At 40.7% G+C, this 24615-nt stretch overlaps 1 protein-coding gene across 1 annotated transcript in view; it reads right to left on the bottom strand.

Annotated features, from left to right (window-relative positions):
- Nucleotides 1-24296, bottom strand: part of LOC129868291 (coxsackievirus and adenovirus receptor homolog) — a 97502-nt gene extending 73206 nt beyond the window's left edge. The window contains exon 1 of the mRNA XM_055942129.1: nucleotides 24112-24296. Coding sequence (XP_055798104.1) covers nucleotides 24112-24163 — 52 coding nt within the window. The 5' untranslated portion in view covers nucleotides 24164-24296. The remainder of the gene's footprint in view (nucleotides 1-24111) is intronic.
- Nucleotides 24297-24615: the final 319 nt, after the last annotated feature.

Here is a 24615-nt window from a genome sequence, read left to right as displayed (position 1 = left end):
ACATATTCAATGACAAATATTAGAGGGCGACCGATTAATCGGAACGGCTGATTAATTAGGGCCGATTTCAAGTTTTCATAACAATCGGAACTCTGTAATTTTGGACACCGATTTTTAATTTTTTTTATTCATTTTTATTTTTTTTACACACCTTTATTTAACTAGGCAAGTCAGTTAAGAACACATTCTTATTGTCAATGACGGCCTAGGAACGGCGGGTTAACTACCTTGTTCAGGGGCAGAACGACAGATTTTTACCTTGTCAGCTCAGGGATTCAATCTTGCAACCTTACGGTTAACTAGCCCAACGCTCTAACCACCTGCCTCAAGAGGAGCCTACCTGTTACGCGAATGCAGTAAGAAGCCACGGTAAGTTGCTAGCTAGCATTAAACTTATCTTATAAAAAACAATCAATCAATCAATCATAATCACTAGTTAACTACACATGGTTGATGATATTACTAGTTTATCTAGCGTGTCCTGCGTTGCATATAATCGATGCGGTGGGAATTCGCGAAAAAGGACTGTCGTTGCTCCAACGTGTACCTAAACATAAACATCAATGCCTTTCTTAAAATCAATACACCGAAGTATATATTTTTAAACCTGCATATTTAGCTAAAAGAAATCCAGGTTAGCAGGCAATATTAACCAGGTGAAATTGTCTCACTTCTCTTGCGTTCATTGCACGCAGAGTCAGAGTATATGCAACAGCTTGGGCCGACTGGCTCATTGCGAACCAATTTGCCAGAATTTTACGTAATTATGACATAACATTGAAGGTTATGTCATAATTACTCTAAGGCTCTGTCGCAGCCGGCCGCAACCGGGAGGTCCGTGGGGCGACGCACAATTGGCATAGCGTCGTCCGGGTTAGGGAGGGTTTGGCCGGTAGGGATATCCTTGTCTCAGTATGTAAAATGTATGCACTCTACTGTAAGTCGCTCTGGATAAGAGCGTCTGCTAAATGACTAAAATGTAAAAAATGTAAATGTAAGGTTGTGCAATGTAACAGGAATATTTAGACTTATGGATGCCACCCGTTAGATAAAATACGGAACGGTTCCGTATTTCACTGAAAGAATAAACGTTTTGTTTTCAAGATGATATTTTCCAGATTCGACCATATTAATGACCTAAGGCTCGTATTTCTGTGTGTTATTATGTTATAATTAAGTCTATGATTTGATAGAGCAGTCTGACTGAGCTATGGCAGGCTCGTAAGCATTCATTCAAACAGCACTTTCGTGCGTTTTGCCAGCAGCTCTTCGCAATGCTTCAAGTATTGCGCTGTTTATGACTTCAAGCCTATCAACTCCCGAGATTAGGCTGGTGTAACCGATGTGAAATGGCTAGCTAGTTAGCGGGGTGCGCGCTAATAGCGTTTCAAACGTCACTCACTCTGAGACTTGGAGTAGTTGTTCCCCTTGCTCTGAATGGGTAACGCTGCTTCGAGGGTGGCTGTTGTCGATGTGTTCCTGGTTCGAGCCCAGGTAGCGGCGAGGAGAGGGATGGAAGCTATACTGTTACACTGGCAATACTGAAGTGCCTATAAGAACATCCAATAGTCGAAGGTATATGAAATACAAATCGTATGTCCAAAAATATCGATTTCCGATTGTTATGAAAACTTGAAAATCGTCGCTAATTAAAATCGTCCATTCCGATTAAATCGGTCGACCTCTAATCTATATTATTCAATTATTGCGCATGCGCCAACGAGCATCTGTGTTGCCAAGGGCTAATATAGAAGTCATTCCTATTTCTGACGCAGATCGCGCTGCAACTCCTGCCTCCCATCTCCTCATTGGTTTATAGAAGCAGGTACCCACGTGCCATCTCCTGATTGGTTATATCCACGTGGGTGATTGAAAGACCAACTGTTGCCGGTTGTCGTGGTAATACTATGAAAGTTTAGATGCCAATCACCATATAAGTTAAACGATGAAAAAGCCTGGAAGGAGGAGAGATGACTAGAAACGATTAGGTTGGCCGTTTTTATGTGTGGATTAATTGTTGGAGTATTGTGCACCTTGTGCATTTCAGGTAAAATAACAACCTAATGTTTATATCCCAGGACAAATTAGCTAGCAACAGCAAGCTAGCTAAATAGGACAAATTAGCTAGCAAGTGCAAGCTAACTAGCTAAATTGCCATAAATGTTTAATGCTTTTCGACCTGTCCCCAAATTAATGTCAATGGTTCAGAGTTTGTTTTGATATTTTAACCTGCGTGTCATGATCACGTTTGGTGTAGGGGGACAAAATTAATTTATGCACGATGGCGCACGTGCGCAGCCGGTTTGGGTTCCGTGTTAGCCTCCTGGATTGCGATGTCATCTTCAGCTTCAACAGCTGACAACACTTTGGAAAGAAAGGTTACAGTGACAAAGCGAAGGCTACAATATTCTCTAGGAGGTGAACAGGTATGAGGTATGACAGCCATGAGCAGTTCTGGATTCAATTCCTCTAGTCCATAACATTGCCTTACACCGGGTCAAACAGTGACTACATACCTATGGATAGGCTATGCCAAGCCTGACAAAGCTGCACAATCCAAGACAGACAAGGAAAACAAGCTTGACCTTTCACAGCCTGAAATATTACTCACTAAAAATACCACCGCCATGACCTGAATTACTACTAGCCAAATAATGTCAAAAACCCAGGGAACACGCAGGGACGTTGGTGTTCAACACAATTCAACAATGTTAGCCTACCACTTATCAATCACGGCTCAGACAGACATGGCTACCCACTTCATTAGGTTGCAGCACATGGCAAAAAAAAAAAGTCAGTCTGACAAGCACATAATCCCAGGGAAAGTGATGTAAACTTAGAAAGCAGACAGAGGATCTCATAAAACAGAACTAAGTCTGTTGTCAGGTAGGAAAGGAGCATTAACCTGTCTAGGATGAGGGTGCCGCTAGCGGCACTCCCCCCCCGCCCCCACTGAAAAGGCAGAGCCGCGAAATTCAAAAAAAAAATATTTTTTAAATATTTAACTTTCACACATTAAAGTCCAATACAGCTAATGAAAGACACAGATCTTGTGAATCCAGCCAACATGTCCGATTTTTAAAATGTTTTACAGGGAAGACACAATATGTAAAGATGTACATCTATTACCTAAAAACACATTAGCATAATCCACCATCTTTTATTTGTCCACCAACACCAGTAGCTATCACCAATTCGGCTAAACTAAGATATTTATAGCCCCTAACCAAGAAAAAAACTCATCAGATGACAGTCTGATAACATATTTATGGTATGGGATAGGTTTTGTTAGAAAAATGTGCATATTTCAGGTAGATGGCATAGGTTACAATTGCACCCACCGTCACAAATGGACTAGAATAACTACATAGAGCAACGTGTTTACCTACTTACTAATCATAAAACATTTCGTAAAAATACACAGCATACACTAATCGAAAGACACAGATCCTGTGAATACAGACAATATTTCTGATTTTCTAAGTGTCTTACAGCGAAACCACAATAAATCGTTATATTAGCATAGCACAGGTGCAAACATTACCCCAGCATTAATTCTAGCCAAAGTGAGCGATAACGTCAACATCGCCAAAATATATAATTTTTTTCACTAACCTTCTCAGAATTCTTCAGATGACACCCCTGTAACATCACATTACATGCATATACAGTTTGTTCGAAAATGTGCATATTTAGCCACCAAAATCATGGTTAGACAATGGGGAAAGTAGCCCAGCTGGTGAGAAAATGTCCGTGCGCCATATTAGACAGTGATCTACTCTTATACATAAATACTCATAAACGTGACTAAAAAAATATAGGGTGGACATCGATTGATAGACAATTTAATTCTTAATACAATCGCGGAATTACATTTTTTAAATTATCCTTACTTTTCAATACAGTTTGCGCCAAGCGAAGCTACGTCAAAAAACATGGCGTCCTAAGCCACTAACATTTTTCGACAGAAACACGATTTATCATAATAAAAATGTCCTACTTTGAGCTGTTCTTCCATCAGTATCTTGGGCAAAGGATCCTTTCTTGGGTCTAATCGTCTTTTGGTGGAAAGCTGTCCTCTTGCCATGTGGAAATGCCAACTGCGTTCAGCATGAACTGGAAGCGTGCCCGGCGATTCACAGCGTTTCAGAAATAAATGTCCCAAAATCGCACTAAACGGATATAAATTGCTATAAAACGCTTTAAATTAACTACCTTATGATGTTTTTAACTCCTATAACGAGTCTTAACATGACCGGAGAAAGATTACTCCCAACACTAATGCTTGGAACAGGTGCGGGTCGGTGTCCTCCACGCGCGTGACGCACCAATAAAAGAGTTGCTAGCTACAGGGTTTTTTAATTTATAGTGCCTGTGAACGCGCAATCGACCCCATTCAAATCGTCATCACGTAAAGGCATCCAGGGGAAGACGTAAGCAGTGTCCGTATACTCATAGCAATAACTGTGGCCTTTTAACTGACTCCAGATCAGGGGCCAAAATTTCTGAAATCTGACTCCATGTCAGGGAAATTGCTGTAGAATGGGTTCTGTTCCACTTAGAGACAAAATTTCAACTCCTATAGAAACTATAGACTGTTTTCTATCCAATAATAATAATAATATGCATATTGTACGATCAAGAATTTTGTGGGAAGCCGTTTCAAAAATTACACGATTAGCATAAATAGTGACAACAGCGCCCCCAGCCTCAACAGGTTAACATACAAGGCTATTATACAAGAGATGAGAGCATGTACCAATTTTAAATTGATCACTGTTATACAAATGTAAGATGTGTAATGTACGTGTAGCACATGTAATCATCTGTCCTAGTGTTGACCGTGGCCATTTTCCCACAGCTCCATCTCCCAGCAATAAAAACATATGGGCAAAACATTCTAAAAGAAAGTGTCTCTACCACTTACGTGATACACTGAGATTACTCAAGGGAATATCTGTCAGGTACTCCTTGTTCATTGTTGGGCATATTACCATAATAAACAGTGTTGCATGTCGCAATAGTAACACCCTGAATTCCAATAACTATAAAGTGGTTTTAATTAACTTTTTTATGGAAGTGAACATTTGATCTCGAGCATTGTGGAATATTTACTAGCTGCTGTTCTGATGTCAACTACTAAGAATCATTCCTCAGACTAATTCACACTGAGTTTGGACTTCCAAGGGAGACTTTTTTCTACCTGATCAATGACATAACGTCAGATGTCATCCAGAATAGAGCTTGTTTTGACAGAGCACAATTCCATCTAATCATTGTGCTGTTTGGTAAGAACTGCTCCTGTAGTCAACTTTAGCTCCAGCAATTCCCTCTAATAGCTCCAGCAGCCCATAAAAGAACATCTTCCTGTTGTTAAACTGTAGTGTCAGTCTGTGGGTTTACAGTAGACATGAAGCGGATGTTGCTCCAACACATCACTAAAGAGAAGCGGGTGCCATTTGAGCCAGTTCGCTCTGCAACTATCAGACACTCAGAAAGAGCCACAGCCAGCTCTGTGTGTCCAGGAATTATAGCGCATTTGGAAAGTATTCAGACCCCTTGACTTTATCCATATTTTGTTAAAACCTTGGATTAAATTGTTTCCCCCCCTCACCAAAATAATAATAATAAAAAATATATACTTTTTTTTTTTATAAAAACAAATCACATAAAAATCCAATCAAATCTTGTGTCACAAGATTACAATACAACCTTACCGGGAAATGCTTACTTACAAGTCTTGAAAATATGACATGTACAGACCCTTTGCTCAGAACTTTCTTGAAGCACCTTTGGCAGCGATTACAGCCGAGTCTTCTTGGGTATGAGCTACAACCTTGGCACACCAATATTTCGGGAATTTCTCACATTCTTCTCTGCAGATCCACGCAAGCTGTCAGATTGGATGGGGAGCGTCACTGCACAGCTATTTTCAGGTCTCTCCAGAGATGTTCGGGCTCTGGCTGGGCCACTCAAGGACATTCAGAGACTTGTCCCGAAGCCACTCCTGCGTTGGCTGTGTACTTAGGGTCTTTGTCCTGTTGGAAGGTGAACCTTCACCCCAGTCTGAAGTCCTGAGCGCTGTGGAGCAAGTTTCATTAAGGATCTCACTGTACTTTGTTCCGTTCATCTTTCCCGACTAGTCTTCCAGTTCCTGCTGCTGAAAAACATCACCACAGCACAATGCCACCACCATGCTTCACCGTAGGGATGGTGCCAGGTTCTCCAGACATGACGCTTAGCATTCAGGCCAAAGAGATCAGTCTTGGTTTCATCAGACCAGAGAATCTTGTTTCTCATGGTCTTGGAGTAATTAGGTGCCTTTTGACAAACTCCAAATGGGCTGTCATGTGCATTTTACTGAGGAGTGGGATCCGTCTCACCACTCTTCTATAAAGGCCTGATTGGTAGAGTGCTGTAGAAATGGGAGAACCTTCCAGAAGGACACCATCTCCACCGAGGAACTCTGGAGCTCTGTCAGAGTGACCATCGGGTTCTTGGTCACCTCCCTGACCTTGACAATCCTGTCTCGGAGCACTACGGACAATTCCTTCCACCTCATGGCTGGGTTTTTGCTCTGACATGCACTGTCAACTGTGGGACCTTATAGAGACAGGTGTGTACCTTTCCAAATCATGTCCAATCAATTGAATTTACCACAGGTGGACTCCAATCAAGTTGTAGAAATATTTCAAGGATGATCAATGCAAACAGGATGCACCTGAGCTCAATTTCGAGTCTCATAGCAAAGGGTCTGAATACTTATGTAAACAATGTATCGGTTTTTATTTTGAATACACAATTTGCACAATTTGTTTTTAACTTGTTTTCGCATTGTCATTATAGGGTATTGTGTGTAGACTGAGGATTGTTTTTTACATTTAATGCTTTTTAGAATAAGGCCGTAACGTAACAAAATGTGGAAAAGGTCAAGGGTCTGAATACTTTCCAAATGCACTGGCTTCATTATGACACTTAACAGCTGCTTCCTAAAAGGAGCCTAGTACATACAGTACATATTAGCCAGGGCAGCAGACCACCCAGTCACCCCTGTGTGCCTTCATATTGCATTGTGGCTTAGTTGGTCAGAGTGTGGCGTTAACGACACCAAGGTCGTAGGTCTGATTCCCATAGTGGTCACATACACATATACTAAAAACATGTGCACTCACTGTACAGGATAGTTGCTTTGAATAAAACTGTCTGCCAAGTGGAATATCATTATGTTATAAAACAGGAGCACATGCATGCGATTAAGGTCATACAGTACTAATATATACCATACACCTGTTCCTCCTCCTGACCACCATAACCCAACTAGTCACACATCAGAGTGACTGACCTGGATGAGCTGCTGATCTCCACACATGGCGGCCGGTGGCTGTGAGATGCACTACAGTAATTAAATCAGTGTTGAACAGACCTTGCTGTTCATGCCCTCACCACAGAGGACACAAGCAGATGTCTCGGTCATCATCCCCTTACATATTAGCCCATGGTCATAGAAAGGTGTGCGTGTAACAGCAGGAGAGAGCCTTGCTCTTCAAGGTTAAGGACAGAGAGAGAGGGCAGGGGGTGGTGGCGGATTGCGAATGTTTTCAAACACCTTGATGTGCTGGATGTTGGCATGTCAGGGAAATAATGAAAATAATTTAAAATGCACTGAAGACACATTATGTGGTGAAATGAAACATTTATACCAGGGCTTTGTACTTCCACACTCGCTCTGCTCCTCTGCAAAGCAAACCTTGAATTTAAGAAATCAGAAATTGAAATGTAATGCCCTTTGACAACGGAACATGAAAGCACTGCCTGATTTATTTATACTCCCAAAGCACAACAGATTAGGTCTTAAAACAAAAGGTTATACTGTAACATTTCATGTTAAAGTGTTACCCAGCTTTGTACATTCACAGCTAAAGAGCGAACTCAATCATACTCGTGGAGTGTTCAGCATAACAAACAAAAAACTACACAAATACGTATGCATAGTAATAGTCATCTTGGGAAAACAAATCACTTTTCCGTGCACAGAGGGTTCATTTCCATATGTATACACCATGTGGCGCTGGACATTTGACCGGCATTTTAATTTACCGGACATTTCAGAAATGTACCGAACCCATATGCATTGGGTGGGTAACCTGATCAGGGCGTCCACCCACACAAAATGACAGATCCCATTCAGATTTTGGTAATTCATATTAACAGAACAAGTCGAGGATGCAACGATGTGTGGTCCCTTCTTACCTAATTCTGATGCACACTTTGAAGATGTTTGAATAACTGTCCACATTTACTTTTCCAACACCACGAGTAACAAAAAGCTAAATCCCTAGCCTATGTCAATCTACTATCACCGTAGTAGAAAAGTTGACTTAGTCTATTGGTCAGCTTGTGGAGAAAGAATTGGCCTATTGCAATCAGACTCTGGGACAGCTGAGGGACGACATATCCATAATACATACAACCAGTAGGCCTAGTCTACATAAAACAAATTAAAAAACATTAACAAGCAATGAGTCTGATGCAACAGATGAGAAATTTTAGCTTAAAATGTTGATAAACTATTATTTCTTCACATTATAAGTGCAGCAATGCACACAAGGCAGTAGGCTACGCACTAATGTTTGTTCCATAATGCAATTAGCAGGAAAACAATGCTGTCAAAAGCATGAGTAGTTTCATATGACAGACATGTAGAAAGAGGGGAGATCTAATATGCAACAACAAGCTTGGGTTATTAATATGACTAGGATTGTGCCTTTGGCTACTTGACAATGAAACAAAGTTAAACAATAATATGGTCTCATATTGGCTAGGCTACTTTTAAGCAAGGTAAGACATGCCTCAATATGTAGTGCAATGTTCTGTTTTCAAACAATGCAACAATCCAGTTTACTGCAAAGTGGTGTGACGAACTGATGAAGCTTGTCTTCCGTTGCCTATACATTTACTGTTTGAGATGCTGTAGTAGCAGCAGCTCTCACGCTGTCTGACAGATTTTCCGCTCAAAGGCTCTGTATGCGATAAGGTACATAACTAATATATACTGTACACAAGCCAATTTAATTCCACTAAATTATGCAAATTAACCAATAGACCGATAAGCATGACCAGACAAATGTATTTACATCGACTATTATTTCCATCAATGAATGGCTAGCAGTATTTCGCAATGGGATTTTTTCTTCTTCTCCTGGATAAATGAGAGGGACAATTTTATACATTATCGTTTCTATTTATTTATATTATCGGCCAAAAGCCGGCTATTACCAACTAACAGAAGTCCTGGTATTCACGCAATTATAATGTGCCTTGATTTAACACTAGTCAAGGAATAACTTGAATACCAATGCCAGCAGAGGGGGGAGCTTTAAATCAAGGAAATAGTTCAGGCTACAGTCTGGGCATGTTTGCCTTTCCCCCCCGTGCGTGCTGGCAGTCGACAATGCGTAATGTTTCTCAATGAGATAAAGGCTCTAAAAATGGCTTCTCCAACAGCTACTTCAACTCCCCTCCTAAATCCAGCCCCACCTTCTGCCTGTGCTTCTTATTTTCTGAGCCATAATATTTTTTAAGATTAACTAATGTTCTTAGTGAGAGGGGGTGGGGGGCTTAATGCTGGAAGAGACAGAGTATTATCATATTCTAATAGCCGGTACCAATGCATGTAACAATACACATAATTGATCACGCTGACATCTCTATTGAAATATTGTGAGTGTTGCAATCACCTCAAGGCAGACGGACTCTGCTCAAATGACTGCATGGCAGGGATTCTTGCTTTGAGTATGGCAGGGAATAGATGGAGGTAGTGTTTTCTATAGAACCCATTTTATTCCACCTTTATTTTTCAACCAAAAATAAAAAATAATTATGCAAGAGAGTCAGGATCTAGCTGGCAGGTAGGACAAAGCTGACTGCATACACACACCTGCAGATGCAGAACCCTGTGGCCAGACCTGTCGCATTGTGTACCATCACACTGTGGTGGTCCAACATGCACAGCGAAGGAAGAGGCATGTATTAGCTTAGATTTTCTAGAATTATGGACATTCATGTCCTTAATAAGCTGAATAACCTGAGTTAAACAAAAGAGAAAGATGGTTTACATAATATGGAGAACAATCTTAAACAGGTTCAGATCAGGGAAATAAAACGTTTAAGCTTTTGGCCCGAAGGTATGTTAAGAAATTAACCCTGTCCAAAGCAGTGAGTCCTGATCCTTTTCCTCATCTGAAGACACTTCATGTTAAACATCAAAATCTTCAGAGGAGCAACATTCCCTGAGAGAGGATCAAACAAAATCAAGAGCCTAAAAATGACAGATAGCTGGAGGCCTTATTTATCTGTTGGCTTGTAAAATCACTTCTCTTAGGCAGAAATAAAGTACATTTCACATTGTATTGATGTTTGACGTATTGTCTCAGACTTAGCACCCATAATTTGTAAAGATTTGTTTGTCTCATTCCACAAGCCATTAACGGAATGTATTTGAAAGGTGCAATATGTAACTTTTCAGGCGATCTGACCAAATTCACACAGAAATGTGAGTTATAGATATGTCATTCTCATAGAAAGCAAGTCCAAAAAGCGGTAGATCTGTTCTATGTGCACTATTTCTATGCTTCTCATTAGGGGACGCATGATATAGCGGTGAACATATCAGAATCGGACGATATTAGCTAAAAAAAATAATTATAGTTTAACGCCCCGATGTGCAAAACCAATGTCAAAGCTGACGTGCATACCTATATAACGTAGGTACATGACGTAATGACGCCACACAAAATGTTGCACTATACCTGCAACACAGCATTCCTAAGCAAGCCCACAATGTCTGCTGTGTGGATCGAGAGAGAAAGAGTAACACAATTTCAGCAAGACAACTCAAAGGCGAAATCCATTAAAGCCAAGATAATGGAATTCATTGCCCTTGACAATCAACCGTTCTCTGTCGTGGGCGATGTTGGCTTTCGCCGACTGGTCGAGCACTGGTACAGACTACCAAGTGCGCTATTTTTCAGATGTTGCCCTACCGGAGTTAAACAGTAATAGCGTCACAGCTATTAACTTAACATACAGTTGAATTCGGAAGTTCACATAAACGAGTTTTAATGAATCCAACCTAAGTGTTTCAACCACTCCACAAATTTCTTGTTAACAACCTATAGGTTTTGGCAAGTCGGTTATGACATCTACTTTGTGCATGACACAAGTAATTTTTCCAACAATTGTTTACAGACACTTGTTTATTTCACTTATAAGTCACTGTATCACAATTCCAGTGGGTCTTCCAGTGGAAAATTCCAGAAAATGTCATGGCATTAGAAGCAATTGGAGGTGTACCGGTGGATGTATTTCAAGGCATACTTTCAAACTCAGCGCCTCTTTGCTTGACATCATGGGAAAATCAAAAGAAAATCAGCCAAGACCTCAGGAAAAAATGGTAGACCTCCACAAGTCTGGTTCATCCTTGGGAGCAATTTCCAAAAGCCTGAAGGTACCACGTTCATACGTACAAACAATAATACGCAAGTATAAACACCATGGGACCATGCAGCAGTCACACCACTCAGGAAGGAGACGCGTTATGTCTCCTAGAGATGAACGTACTTTGATGCGAAAAATGCAAATCAATCCCAGAACAACAGCAAAGGACCTTGTGAAGATGCCGGAGGAAACAATGAACAAAACTATCTATATCCACAGTAAAACAAGTCCTATATCGACATAACCTGAAAGGCCGCTCAGCCAGGAAGAAGCCACTGCTCCAAAACAATCATAAAAAGCCAGACTACGGTTTGCAACTGCACATGGGGACGAGATCGTACATTTTGGAGAAATGTCCTCTGGTCTGATGAAACAAAAATAGAACTGTTTGGCCATAATGACCATCGTTATGTTTGGAGGAAAGAGGGGGAGGCTTGCAAGCAAAAGAACACCATTCCAACCATGAAGCACGGGGGTGGCAGCATCATGTTGTGGGGGTGCTTTGCTGCAGGAGGGACTGGTGCACTTCACAAAATAGAGAGCATCATGAGGATGGAACATTTTGTCGATATATTGATGGAACATCTCAAGACATTAGTCAGAAAGTTAAAGCTTGGTCGCAAATGGGTCTTCCAAATGGACAATGACACCAAGCATACTTCCAATGCTGTGGCAAAATGGCTCAAGGACAACAAAGTCAAGGTATTGGAGTGGCCATCACAAAGCACTGACCTCACTCCCATAGAAGATTTTTGGGCAGAACTGAAAAAGCGTGTGCGCGCAAGGAAGCCTACAAACCTGACTCAGTTACACCAGCTCTGTCAGGAGGAATGGGCCAAAATGCACCCAACTTATTGTGGAAAGAAATGTTTGACCCAAGTTAAACAATTTAAAGGCAATGCTACCAAATACTAACTGAGTGTATGTAAACTTCTGACCTACTGGGAATGTGATGAAAGAAATAAAAGCTGAAATAAATCATTCTCTCTACTATTATTCTGACATTTCACATTCTTAAAATAAAGTGGTGATCCTAACTGACCTAAGACAGGGAATTTTTACTAGTATTAAAATGTCAGTAACTGTGAAAAACTGAATTGAAAAGTATTTTGCTAAGGTGTAAGTAAACTTCCGACTTCAACTGTGCATCCTATGGAACATTTGGGTCTTTGCGTGTCAAAAATAATACAGTAGCACTGTCAAGCTGTGCAAACACCGGCCACGAACGATGTGTTTACAATACCGTGTTGGATAATAAATCAAAATTTGTTGGACAGCAACTTCTGGGGTAGCTAGCTTTAGATTACAATTTTTGTGTGTCATTTCTGCTCGGCATCAGACTAATGTGTAGCTAATTTCCTCCAGTGATTGTCTTGGTGTAGCCTAATTTTCTCTAGTAAAATGAAATTAATCTTACAAGCAAAACATTAGGTCATGTACAGGGATGCAAACTGGTGAAGACCCAAAAAGGTGACACTTTTTTTGCACCGAAAAATACAAAAAAAATCCCTGCTAGGGGGAAATGCAGGTTTTAACTAATTAAACAAAATAATATGATCTACATGATCAGTCGGTGTGTAAAATACAAAGTGGTTAATGTGAACCTAATTCACAGCTAAAAGATGTAAAAGGCAATACAATGTTATTTATTGCCTAGACTAAACTGCAAATGACACTCAGCCATGACAGCCTTTAATATAGAACGCTTGTGACCACACATCTAAATAAACATCTTAAAGTAGAAATAGAATGAAACAGGCATTCTATTTATGCTCTATTATAGTGGCCACTACAGTAGACATTGATCATGTGCACAAGGCTACATGTGTGCAAAAATACCGTTCATCCACTCTATTGAAAAAGTGAGAAAGAGGGAAAGTGTGTGGTGTTGCTTTCAACTCTGTGGCATTCAGTTTAAGCCAGGCCCAGCTCCAGCTACAGTTGATCTCTGAATCCACTTGTTTCACAAGCAACGCCTCATTTTCAACTAATTCTTTCATTCTGAAAATTAACCACATATTGTAGAGGGAAAACATTAGTTCACGGATAGTTAGCTAGTTAACATTTTACACTGATTGCCATGATCCAGTAAGCAACTAAAGCGTTATAACTTGCGGAACAGCAAGGAGTCGTAACGTTATACCAATTAATACTATAGCTAATTGGTTAGATTACTAACGTTAACTCATCTGATGTCAGTAGTGGAGAAGGTGGAAAGTTTTAAGTTCCTCGGTGTACACATCACGGACAAACTGAATTGGTCCACCCACACAGACAGCGTTGTGAAGAAGGCGCAGCAGCGCCTCTTCAACCTCAGGAGGCTGAAGAAATTCGGCTTGTCACCAAAAGCACTCACAAACTTCTACAGATGCACAATCGAGAGCATCCTGTCGGGCTGTATCACCGCCTGGTACGGCAACTGCTCCGCCCACAACCGTAAGGCTCTCCAGAGGGTAGTGAGGTCTGCAGAACGCATCACCCGGGGCAAACTACCTGCCCTCCAGGACACCTACACCACCCGATGTCACAGGAAGGCCATAAAGATCATCAAGGACAACAACCACCCAAGCCACTGCCTGTTCACCCCGCTATCATCCAGAAGGCGAGGTCAGTACAGGTGCATCAATGCAGGGACCGAGAGACTGAAAAACAGCTTCTATCTCAAGGCCATCAGACTGTTAAACAGCCACCACTAACATTTAGCGGCCGCTGCCAACATACTGACTCAACTCCAGCCACTTTAAAAATGGGAATTGATGGAAATTATGTAAAAACGTACCACCAGCCACTTTAAACAATGCCACCTAATATAATGTTTACATACCCTACATTACACATCTCTTATGTATATGTATATACTGTACTCTATATTATCTACTGCATCTTGCCATCTTATGTAATACATGGACCACTAGCCACTTTATACTATGCCACTTTATGTTTACATACCCTACAGTACTCATCTCATAGGTATATACCGTACTCTATACCATGTACTGCATCTTGCCTATGCCGTTCTGTACCATCACTCATTCATATATCTTTATGTACATATTCTTTATCCCTTTACACTTGCGTGTATAAGGTAGTAGTTGTGGAATTGTTAGGTTAGATTACTTGTTGTTATTACTGCATTGTCGGAACTAGAAGCACAAGCATTTCGCTACACTCGCATTAACATCTGCTAACCATGTGTATGTGACTAATAAAATTTGATTTGATGATTTGATTTGATGTACCGTTAGCTAGCTAAAGTTAGCCGTCTGCCTTCATTAGCCAGCTAATTTTCACACCATAAACTCAATTGTTTGATCAGTTAAGTTTGCTAATGTTGCTCAACATTTCTCTGGCTAGCTAACGGAGAATTCGATCCAGCTAGCAAGATACTTAACACTAACGTTACTTGTTCCACCACACTTTCTCCATCACCTCAAACTTTCCAAATGCCAGTTGTTTTTCCGTTTACAGCTCATGAAGTACGCTTCATCACCTTCTCACCCCCGTCTCCGTGGTCATGCTTCTCAACGACCTCTTTGTTATCGTTCAGGGGACGCGCTGCTGTAACTGGCAAACTGCTGTCTTTCCAGAGCACGCGCTAATGCTGCAAATAGCAAATTGGTTGTCTCCTCTCTCTTCAGTCGCGTGCTGCCTTCTGTTATGTGAACGATTGGCTGAGCCTTAGAAACAGCCAGTACTGCTCCAAACGTGCATCACTCGTTCGCTTAAAGCCAGTAGTGTGATCCAAACCCCCTTCTTTTTTGCAAAAAAATACCTTGCTTTTTCATTGTAAGCTCATTTCCTTGTGTGGCTGCTTGCCAAATAGTGTTCCACTTCGGATGAAAATTAAGCTATTTTCTACCGAATGTTTTGCACTAATGTACAGTGGGGCAAAAAAGTAATTAGTCAGCCACCAATTGTGCAAGTTCTCCCACTTAAAAAGATGAGAGGCCTGTAACTTTCATCATAGGTACACTTCAACTATGACAGACAAAATGAGAAGAAAAAAAAAATCAGAAAAATTCATAAAAAATCCTACAATGTGATTATTTGCAGATTATGGTGGAAAAAGCCCAGGTAGTCCTTACCTGTTTCAGTCCGTTATCTTCTGTTTGGGCCTAATGAATACAACCCTGCATACCCTGTACCAATCCCACCTACATATCTTTACCACTCACAATTCACTTTATTCCCTCATTAAAACATTGATGGGCTAGCCCAGGGATTACAAAACGTTTTAACTCAGGCCCCCTTTCAGCATTGAAGGGTTACTAATAGCTCCTCCCTGTGAAGGCTAGTGCTTTGGCACTGCATCTCAGTGCTAGAGGCGGCACTACAGACCCTGGTTCGATTCCAAGCTGTATCATAACCGGCCGTGATTGGGAGTCCCATAGGGCAGCACAAAATTATCCCAGCATCGTCCGGTTTAAGGTTTGGCCGGGGTAGGCCGTCATTGTAAAAAAGAAACTGTTCTTAACTGACTTGCCTAGTTAAATAAAACTTGTGAATAAGGAATTAACTCTGAATACAGTGGCATCACCGCCAGCCTGTAAACGAGGCTTGAAAACAAGAGCTACTATTAATCTTGATCACTGGCCGTAAGGGAATGCAATCGGTACGACTTAATGGTCCACCCGCTCGCCAAACCAAAAATGAAAGCATGACATTTTTAAAAAGGGAGGGGGTTAGCGAGTGTGTTTCGGGTTAGGGATCAGCGTCGTTTCGCACTCCCGGGCAGACGAGGGAACAAGTCGTCACTCGACACAGGGCCTGTACGACTCCAGCATGTTAAAATATTTAAGGTCCGCCTGGGTCTCTGAATATTCATGGGCTGTCGTCCTCATCATGAGATTGTGAAGGACACAGCAGCGTCGTCCCCGGAGTGTAATCCAATTCTACATGTTCTTGCTTTATATTCCAAGGACGAAACGGGGCCTCGGGCAGAGTGAGTAAGTGAGTGAGTGGGGCCGAGCGGGCGGATGTTGGGTTGGAGGTGAAGCTCGCTGCTGCCAGAATGAGAGGGATGCAACTGTTGCAGCCATGTCACGAGAACTGAATTTGAAATGATGAACTCAAGCCAAAACTGCCCGTCTACATTGGATCCATGCATGACAATAGCTCAGGTTGAACAGTTCATAATGCCTTCTCTTATCGCTCTTGCGTTGTGTCCGTTTCTAGATAAAGGGCCAGACTTTCCAAACAGTGAAATATAGAAATAAACTGATATGTTCTAGTGTAATATGAATTATCACCTGAGCAAATAAATCTCAATTTATTTCAAACAGTGTAACTGAAAACTAGGCTGACTGGCTGCCTGAAATGATAAGATAGAACAAAAGAACCTCACCCTGGCCGTGATCAGCTAACAATAGCCTAAGACCATTTATAAACCAGGTGGTGTGAGCCCTGAATGCTGATTGGCTGAAAGCTGTGTGTATGACTAAACAAATATTTTTACTGTTCTAATTACGTTGGTAACCAGTTTATAATAGCAATAACGCACCTCTGGGTTTTGTGGTATATGACCATTATATATGACCATTATACCACAGCTAAAGGCTATATCCAGGCACTCCATATTGGCTATATACCACACCTCCTCCGGGCCTTAATGCTTAATTATACGGGTGGCTTGGAATTCCCATTGTTAGAGTCTATCCCGCCCATTATATACTAGACAACATACACATGGCCACGTTCATAAAAAGTGCCATCGTTTACATCGTTACCTAGCAATGCACTACTACTACTTTTACAGATCAACTGCCTCATCTGCCCAGCCATGAAACTTATAAACATGAGCGCCACTGTAAAAAGCATATAGATAGCTGACAGTTGCAACAATGTTGCAATAATGAAATTCGATCTCCACTGTGTCCCATAAAAAATAACATGTCGGGAAGAGACTAGAGGTCGACCGATTAATCGGAACGGCCGATTAATTAGGGCTGATTTCAAGTTTCATAACAATCGGAAATCTGTAATTTTGGACGCCAATTTTCTTTTTTTACACCTTTATTTAACTAGGCAAGTCAGTTAAGAACACATTCTTATTGTCAATGACGGCCTAGGAACGGCGGGTTAACTGCCTTGTTCAGGGGCAGAACGACAGATTTTTACCTTGTCAGCTCAGGGATTCAATCTTGCAACCTTACGGTTAACTAGTCCAGCGCTCTAACCACCTGCCTCACGAGGAGCCCGCCTATTACGCGAATGCATTAAGAAGCCAAGGTAAGTTGCTAACTATCATTAAACTTATCTTATAAAAAACAATCAATCATAATCACTAGTTAACTACACATGGTTGATGATATTACTAGTTTATCTAGCGTGTCCTGCGTTGCATATAATCGATGCGGTGCGCATTCGCGAAAAAGGACTGTCGTTGCTCCAACGTGTACCTAACCATAAACATCAATGCCTTTCTTAAAATCAATACACCGAAGTATATATTTTTAAACCTGCATATTTAGCTAAAAGAAATCCAGGTTAGCAGGCAATATTAACCAGGTGAAATTGTCTCACTTCTCTTGCGTTCATTGCACGCAGAGTCAGAGTATATGCAACAGCTTGGGCTGCCTGGTTCATTGCAAACCAATTTGCCAGAATTTGGTTTGCAATTATGACATAACATTGAAGGTTGTGCAATGTAACAGGAATATTTAGACTTATGGATGCCACCCGTTAAATACGGAACGGTTCCGTATTTCACTGAAAGAATAAACGTTTTGTTTTCAAGATGATATTTTCCAGATTCGACCATATTAATGACCTAAGGCTCGGATTTCTGTGTGTTATTATGTTATAATTAAGTCTATGATTTGATAGAGCAGTCTGACTGAGCTATGGCAGGCTTGTAAGCATTCATTCAAACAGCACTTTCGTGCGTTTTGCCAGCAGCTCTTCGCAATGCTTCAAGCATTGCGCTGTTTATGACTTCAAGCCTATCAACTCCCGAGATTAGGCTGGTGTAACCGATGTGAAATGGCTAGCTAGTTAGCGGGGTGCGCGCTAATAGCGTTTCAAACGTCACTCACTCTGAGACTTGGAGTAGTTGTTCCCCTTGCTCTGCATGGGTAACGCTGCTTTGAGAGTGGCTGTTGTCGATGTGTTCCTGGTTCGAGCCCAGGTAGCAGCGAGGAGAGGGATGGAAGCTATAGTGTTTCAATGGCAATACTAAAGTGCCTATTAGAACATCCAATAGTCAAAGGTATATGAAATACAAATCGTATAGAGAGAAATAGTCCTATAATTCCTATAATAACTACAACCTAAAACTTCTTACCTGGGAATATTGAAGACGCATGTTAAAAAGAACCACCAGACGTAGGGCTTTTCTCAGTCAGTCGAAATCATAAATCAGCATAATTGTTAAGGATAAATACAAAGAAATGCAGCTAGATTGCCATCTTTCTAGCTTCAATCTGAAGTGATTGTGTTAGCTGAGAAGTTGGCTAGCTAGCAGGGGGGGCATTTTTGTTTGCCATAGCAACCTTCAAAGTTATGGAACTATCAACCAGTGCTCGGGTAGTTTTGCTTTACTTGACAGTCAAAATGAATAGGACTAATGACCAGAGAACACCTAAAATTGCACTTGACAACCAGTGTTAGGGAATGTAGCATTGCGGTTTGTTGAAAAATGTATTGTTTGGGAAATAATTTTGCTTTTTAATGCTGGTAACTCACGGTATAAAAGCAATAATACACTTGAGTCCATGTGTTATGACATTTTTATTATACCATGTCACAGTCATGATATAGATTTCACATGGCCTCTAATGTATTATTGCTTAAGTGAAAAAATAAAATAAAACATTTGTGAAAGAAATTAGTTTTCATGAGATTGACTCAAAGGAGTTCTTTCAGACCTACCAATACAATAGAGAAAGGCTTCATTTGAATGAGACCCAAACCCAATCACACTCCCAGGATCTACTTGCTTGTTTTCACAAGGTATCCTAGCAATGAGCTTCCAGCTGTCACTGTGGAGTGCAGCATGCTTATCAGGTAACAACATCCAAGGTCTGCTGCACCCTTAGTCTCTCTGCGTTTACCTTACCCTAGGTCCCCAGCTTCACTCAGCACTGACCAGTCCACAGGAGACCTCATAAGGTTTCTGTGAAAATAACTGGCCAGGCCCCACAACTTAAACCAACACAGTCAAAGTGCTGACTGGCTGGAGGATGTTTACTGGCATCTGCTTATTGTAGCCAGGACCGTGGAGAAGATATTGAGAATGTACCTCTGACAAAACAAACACAGAAAGCGCCTTAGACACAGCCTTGACACAAGCCTCGGAAAGAGGAGAATCACCTTTGACATTGAGCTCCCTGTAAAAGCTTATTTGTTTCAGTTGGCAAAGCTAGCTTATATGAAAACTGTTACATCTCAGAAATCCAACTATAACCCTCGACACCCTTTACTTTATATTTTTGCAAATTATTTGTGAAGCACTTATGTAGGCCTAGGCCTTATAAAATAATATCATCTTCATTAAGCCTAATTTATAGGCTAGACTAGGCATACTTAATTTAAAGAAATGGCCAAAGTTGCATTGAATCCCAATTGTGAAGGGGCTGCCTATGCATCATTGTGCCATGTCAGATGAATGCCATGATAAATAAGTCTGGTAAAAATGCCATGCTTGTCTACTCTGCTGAAGTGGGACAGTGCCCCAAATGATGAGCTCATGAAGCCATTATAATGGTAATGAGCCTCTCTACTAATGTACAACAATCTACAGCATGAGCAAAAACCACATTGTTGGGATAGTATAACACCCCTAACCAGACCTTTAACACAGCAGAAAGAGATGTGCCTGTCTGTGTAAAACAAAGCACTTCATTATTGCAGGGGTTTTATCTGTAACCAGTGGAGAGGAACGTCATTGCTCTGACCGTGGCTCTTCGCGGTCAGAGCAATGTTTTTTTACTTTCTTATTCAATACGCCGTCCAGCTGCTGGCGGTAACGCACCATTAACATTGGATGCCAACTGCCGTTAAACCCCATGGAAGATGTAGAATACAGTTTAGCAATCTGCTACGGACACATCTTTGCCAGGAGAATAGGCTACCTGGCGACTTCATTGATCATTTTCATATAGGTCTAGTTTGGGTGGGTTAATTATATACTAGAGGTCGACTGATTAAATCGGGGCCGATTTCAAGTTTTCATAACAATCGGAAATTGGTATTTTTGGGCGCCGATTTGCCAAATTTTTTTTTTTTTTTTTTACACCTTTATTTAATCTTTATTTAACTAGGCAAGTCAGTTAAGAACACATTCTTATTTTCAATGACGGCCTAGGGCAGAACGACAGATTTTTTACCTTGTCAGCTCGGGGGATCCAATCTTGCAACCTTACAGTTAACTAGTCCAATGCTCTAACACCTGATTACATTGCACTCCACGAGGAGTCTGCCTGTTAGCGAATGCAGTAAGCCTAGGTAAGTTGCTAGCTGTAGCATTAAACGTATCTTATAAAAAACAATCAATTAATGACTGTCATTGCTCCAATGTGTACTTAACCATAAACATCAATGCCTTTCTTAAAATCAATACACAAGTATATATTTCTAAACCTGCATATTTAGCTAAAAGAAATCCAAGTTAGCAGGCAATATTCACCAGGTGAAATTGTGTCATTTCTCTTGCGTTCATTACACGCAGAGTCAGAGTATAATGCAACAGTTTGGGCCTAATTTGCCAGAATTTTACGTAATTATGACAACATTGAAGGTTGTGCAATGTAACAGCAATATTTAGACTCATGGATGCTACCCGTTTGATAAAATACGGAACGGAATAAACGTTTTGTTTTCGAGGTGATAGTTTCCGGATTAGTCAAAGGTATATGGTTTAGAGAGAAATAGTCGACGCGTTATAATTCTTGTAATAACTTAAGGCTGAATTTGAAAGGGGTTCCTTCGTTATTTTACCGTTCATGTCTTCCATAGAGAATGTCTTGATCTACTTCAAATAAGGTCTGTGTTTCGTGCAGGCTTAAACCGCCTCGACGTTTTGATACCTGTGTAAATCTCACTAGGATAAGGTAACGTTTGTCAACATATTTTCATAAATCGACTCTACATTTTTTTTATCTTCGCTTACATTTAGCCAATATTGATCAGAGTTACCTTGTCCTATGGATATCTACACAGTTATAAAATTGGCACGGTGATGTAAGCCTACACAAAACACAGACCTTATTTTAAGTGAATCTAAAAAATATCCTATGGAATAAATGAAGGAACCGCTTTTCAGATTTTGCTAGAAGGTGTCATGGGAATTATGACTCGCACTTTGGTTGTCAATTCTTACCATGCCCATTATTAAAATAGGATTTCCTGCATATAGAAATTAAAGATTTTGTTTTCAACATTCATCACAGGTAACTTAAACTATATTTTTATTCAAACAGTTGAGAGTATTTGTCTCCTAAGCAGACTCTTCAGTATCATTGTCACTTCAGAGCTGTGTGTGTGTGTGTGTGTATTTATGTATTATATTAAGTTAAAATAAAAATGTTCATTGTTCATTCAGTATTGTTGAAATTGTCATTATTACAAAAATGTGTATGTCTATGATATATATATATATTTTTTAAATAAACCGGCCGATTAATCGGTATCGGCTTTTTTTGTCCTCCAATAATCGGTATCGGCATTGAAAAATCATAATCGGTCGACCTCTATGATATACCCCAGTATATAGGCCTACTGGCTATGTCTAAAGATAGCTGTAACATCGTAATGTCTTCCATACTTATGGGATGAAGATTTTACATTCTGACAAATTAATTGCGATATTTGTGAGCAAGAAAAAGGTTAGACAGATCATGCTTTCCATCCAATCCTGTAAACGCTGCATACAGGTAGGCCGTATGATCCTGCTTTCGGTGGACTCCAGAGAAGTGACATGATATCCCTAGTTGATATTGACTGCTAGCATGAATGACTATGCTCAAAATACAGGAGTAAAACAGTTTATTTCTGTATCTTGCGTTTAGAAAATGCATCACCGTTTATGGCTTTAATGGCAAGCTACATTTGTTCAGCAATTGTGTGTGAGGTCAAAAGCTTTGAACCACTTCTTTTTGGGGGTTGTGGATCAAAAAGTTTGAGAACCAACTGACCTACAGTACCATGGTTTCACTTCTGTGGTGAGAGAGGAGGAGGGATGGGCTGATTTCAATGTAAATTCCAGGACAGCAACAAGGACACAAATAATAAGAGTGCTAAATTACCCTCCAGCAGTGAGCTACCCATCGGCAATAATACAATCTGTATAAAGGGCATCCCAGATGAAAAACATGTATTTTTATTTTATAGGTAATCAATGATAACCACCCATCTTCATCGCCTGACCTGCTGATAACAAGGGTTATTTCCATCCAAACCAGATGTCATGAGAGCCAATACCCATTTCAACAGGTCCCAGAAAGTTCAAGCTGCATGATACCACAGTGTCTAGCATGCCAAAAATCAGAGCAATCTACATGTCTCTAGCCTCAATCTTTGTTCACTACTATTGATTAACTAGAGCAGGACATTTGGACATGGTGTTGCTCAGCAGATTACTTGGGGGGGGGGGGGGGGGGATAGTGACAGGAGTGTGAGAAATTATTAACAGGCAGTCAGTCAGAAGAAAATGGACCTCAACAAATCACTCATATCTTTACTGGTGAAGGATTGTGAATCAAAGCTAATTAGGCTCTGTTCTCTATCTATGAGAATAAAGGAAACATTAAAACGGGCTATACTAATTGTAGGCTTAATGGTTGAAATTACACACTCACAATAACATTAACATATTTCAAGGACAAAAATCTGGTCGATAATCAGCTAACATGTAATTCATTTCTGTCTGGGCTTAAAAAGCACATCCGTGGCACTTTTCATGCCTAGCGCGGGAGGGGGGATACAGTTTACATGGTATTGGCAGATGGCTGACAGAAACTGCAGCACATTGAAGCCCTTTACAGGTTCTAAGGCAGATCAGGCTATTGTGTGTTAACTAACGTTATGCACTAACTAATGCAAAACAAAAACATCGCTTGATAGGAAGCGTTCAAAAATGCTTTGCAGAATGAGTTAGGAAACCAATTTCTCCCACGACGTAACAGCTAGCTCAGCTCAGGCACATGAATTACCCATAACTTCATAAAATAAACCATGTGTTGGAAAAATTACATTCTAAAAGTAAAAATTATTTCCAGTCAATTGAAGAATAATAGGCTCTAGTATGTAATTTCAGAATTCCAGCATGGAATTTGGGGTGATCACACATTTTGACCAGTGTGCAATTTGGAATTCTCAGCTAACGTTAGCTAAGTAGCAAAATTGTTAAAATAGTTATTTTTAATATTCTTCCAGTGAAACCAGGAGTAACCAAATGAGTATAATCTGAAGTAAAGTTACGTCACATGTAGTTCCATAGAGCAGCCTACCAGTTCGTTATTTTAGTCGCAAAGATCTAAAAGTTAACTTTTTAGCATGTTGCTCGCCAGCGCAAGGAGTGAGACGACCTGTGTAACGTTGTATACTCGCCACTCCATTTTCGATCGCTCTTTTGAAAATTGCGGATAAAAAAAAGCACCCGGTGGAAGCAAAACTTACCTGCAATGAGAATAATCAATACAGAGCAGAGGTGGGATATCGAGAAATCCATTCCTTTCTGTCTATTCCAATACTTTTCCTTTAAAACTCGGTTGAAAAAAGAACTTCCGCGGCGCTCCTAACAGACCACCTCCCGAAGCATCAAAACTATCCGATCCCTTTTCGCCTCAGCAGGTGCATAGGAGAACAGGAGTCTAGACACGTGATTTCCGGAGGGTAGCAAAGTCGAGTGTACCAAGATACTTTCACGCCCCCTACCGTATTAGGCTATTATGCCGCGTTCAAGTGCCGTCGGAAGCTCCTAGTTCCCAGTGGGAAATGGCACTTGAATGACCCAAGTCAGAATTACAGGAGGGACACTACTCGGAGAAAATGTTAGCCGAGTTGCGACGTTTCACCACAGACCTTTTACCCAAAAGATAAATCCGCTTTTGACAATTACAACCTTATCAACATGGATAATGTAGCTAGTCTGACCATATTGTGAATGTTTAACAAGCCAGC

The sequence above is a fragment of the Salvelinus fontinalis genome, chromosome 13 (genome assembly GCF_029448725.1).
Source record: "Salvelinus fontinalis isolate EN_2023a chromosome 13, ASM2944872v1, whole genome shotgun sequence".
Lineage (NCBI taxonomy): Eukaryota > Metazoa > Chordata > Actinopteri > Salmoniformes > Salmonidae > Salvelinus > Salvelinus fontinalis.
The sequence above is the reverse complement of the archived record's forward strand: the minus strand, read 5'-3'. Positions and strand labels throughout refer to the sequence as shown.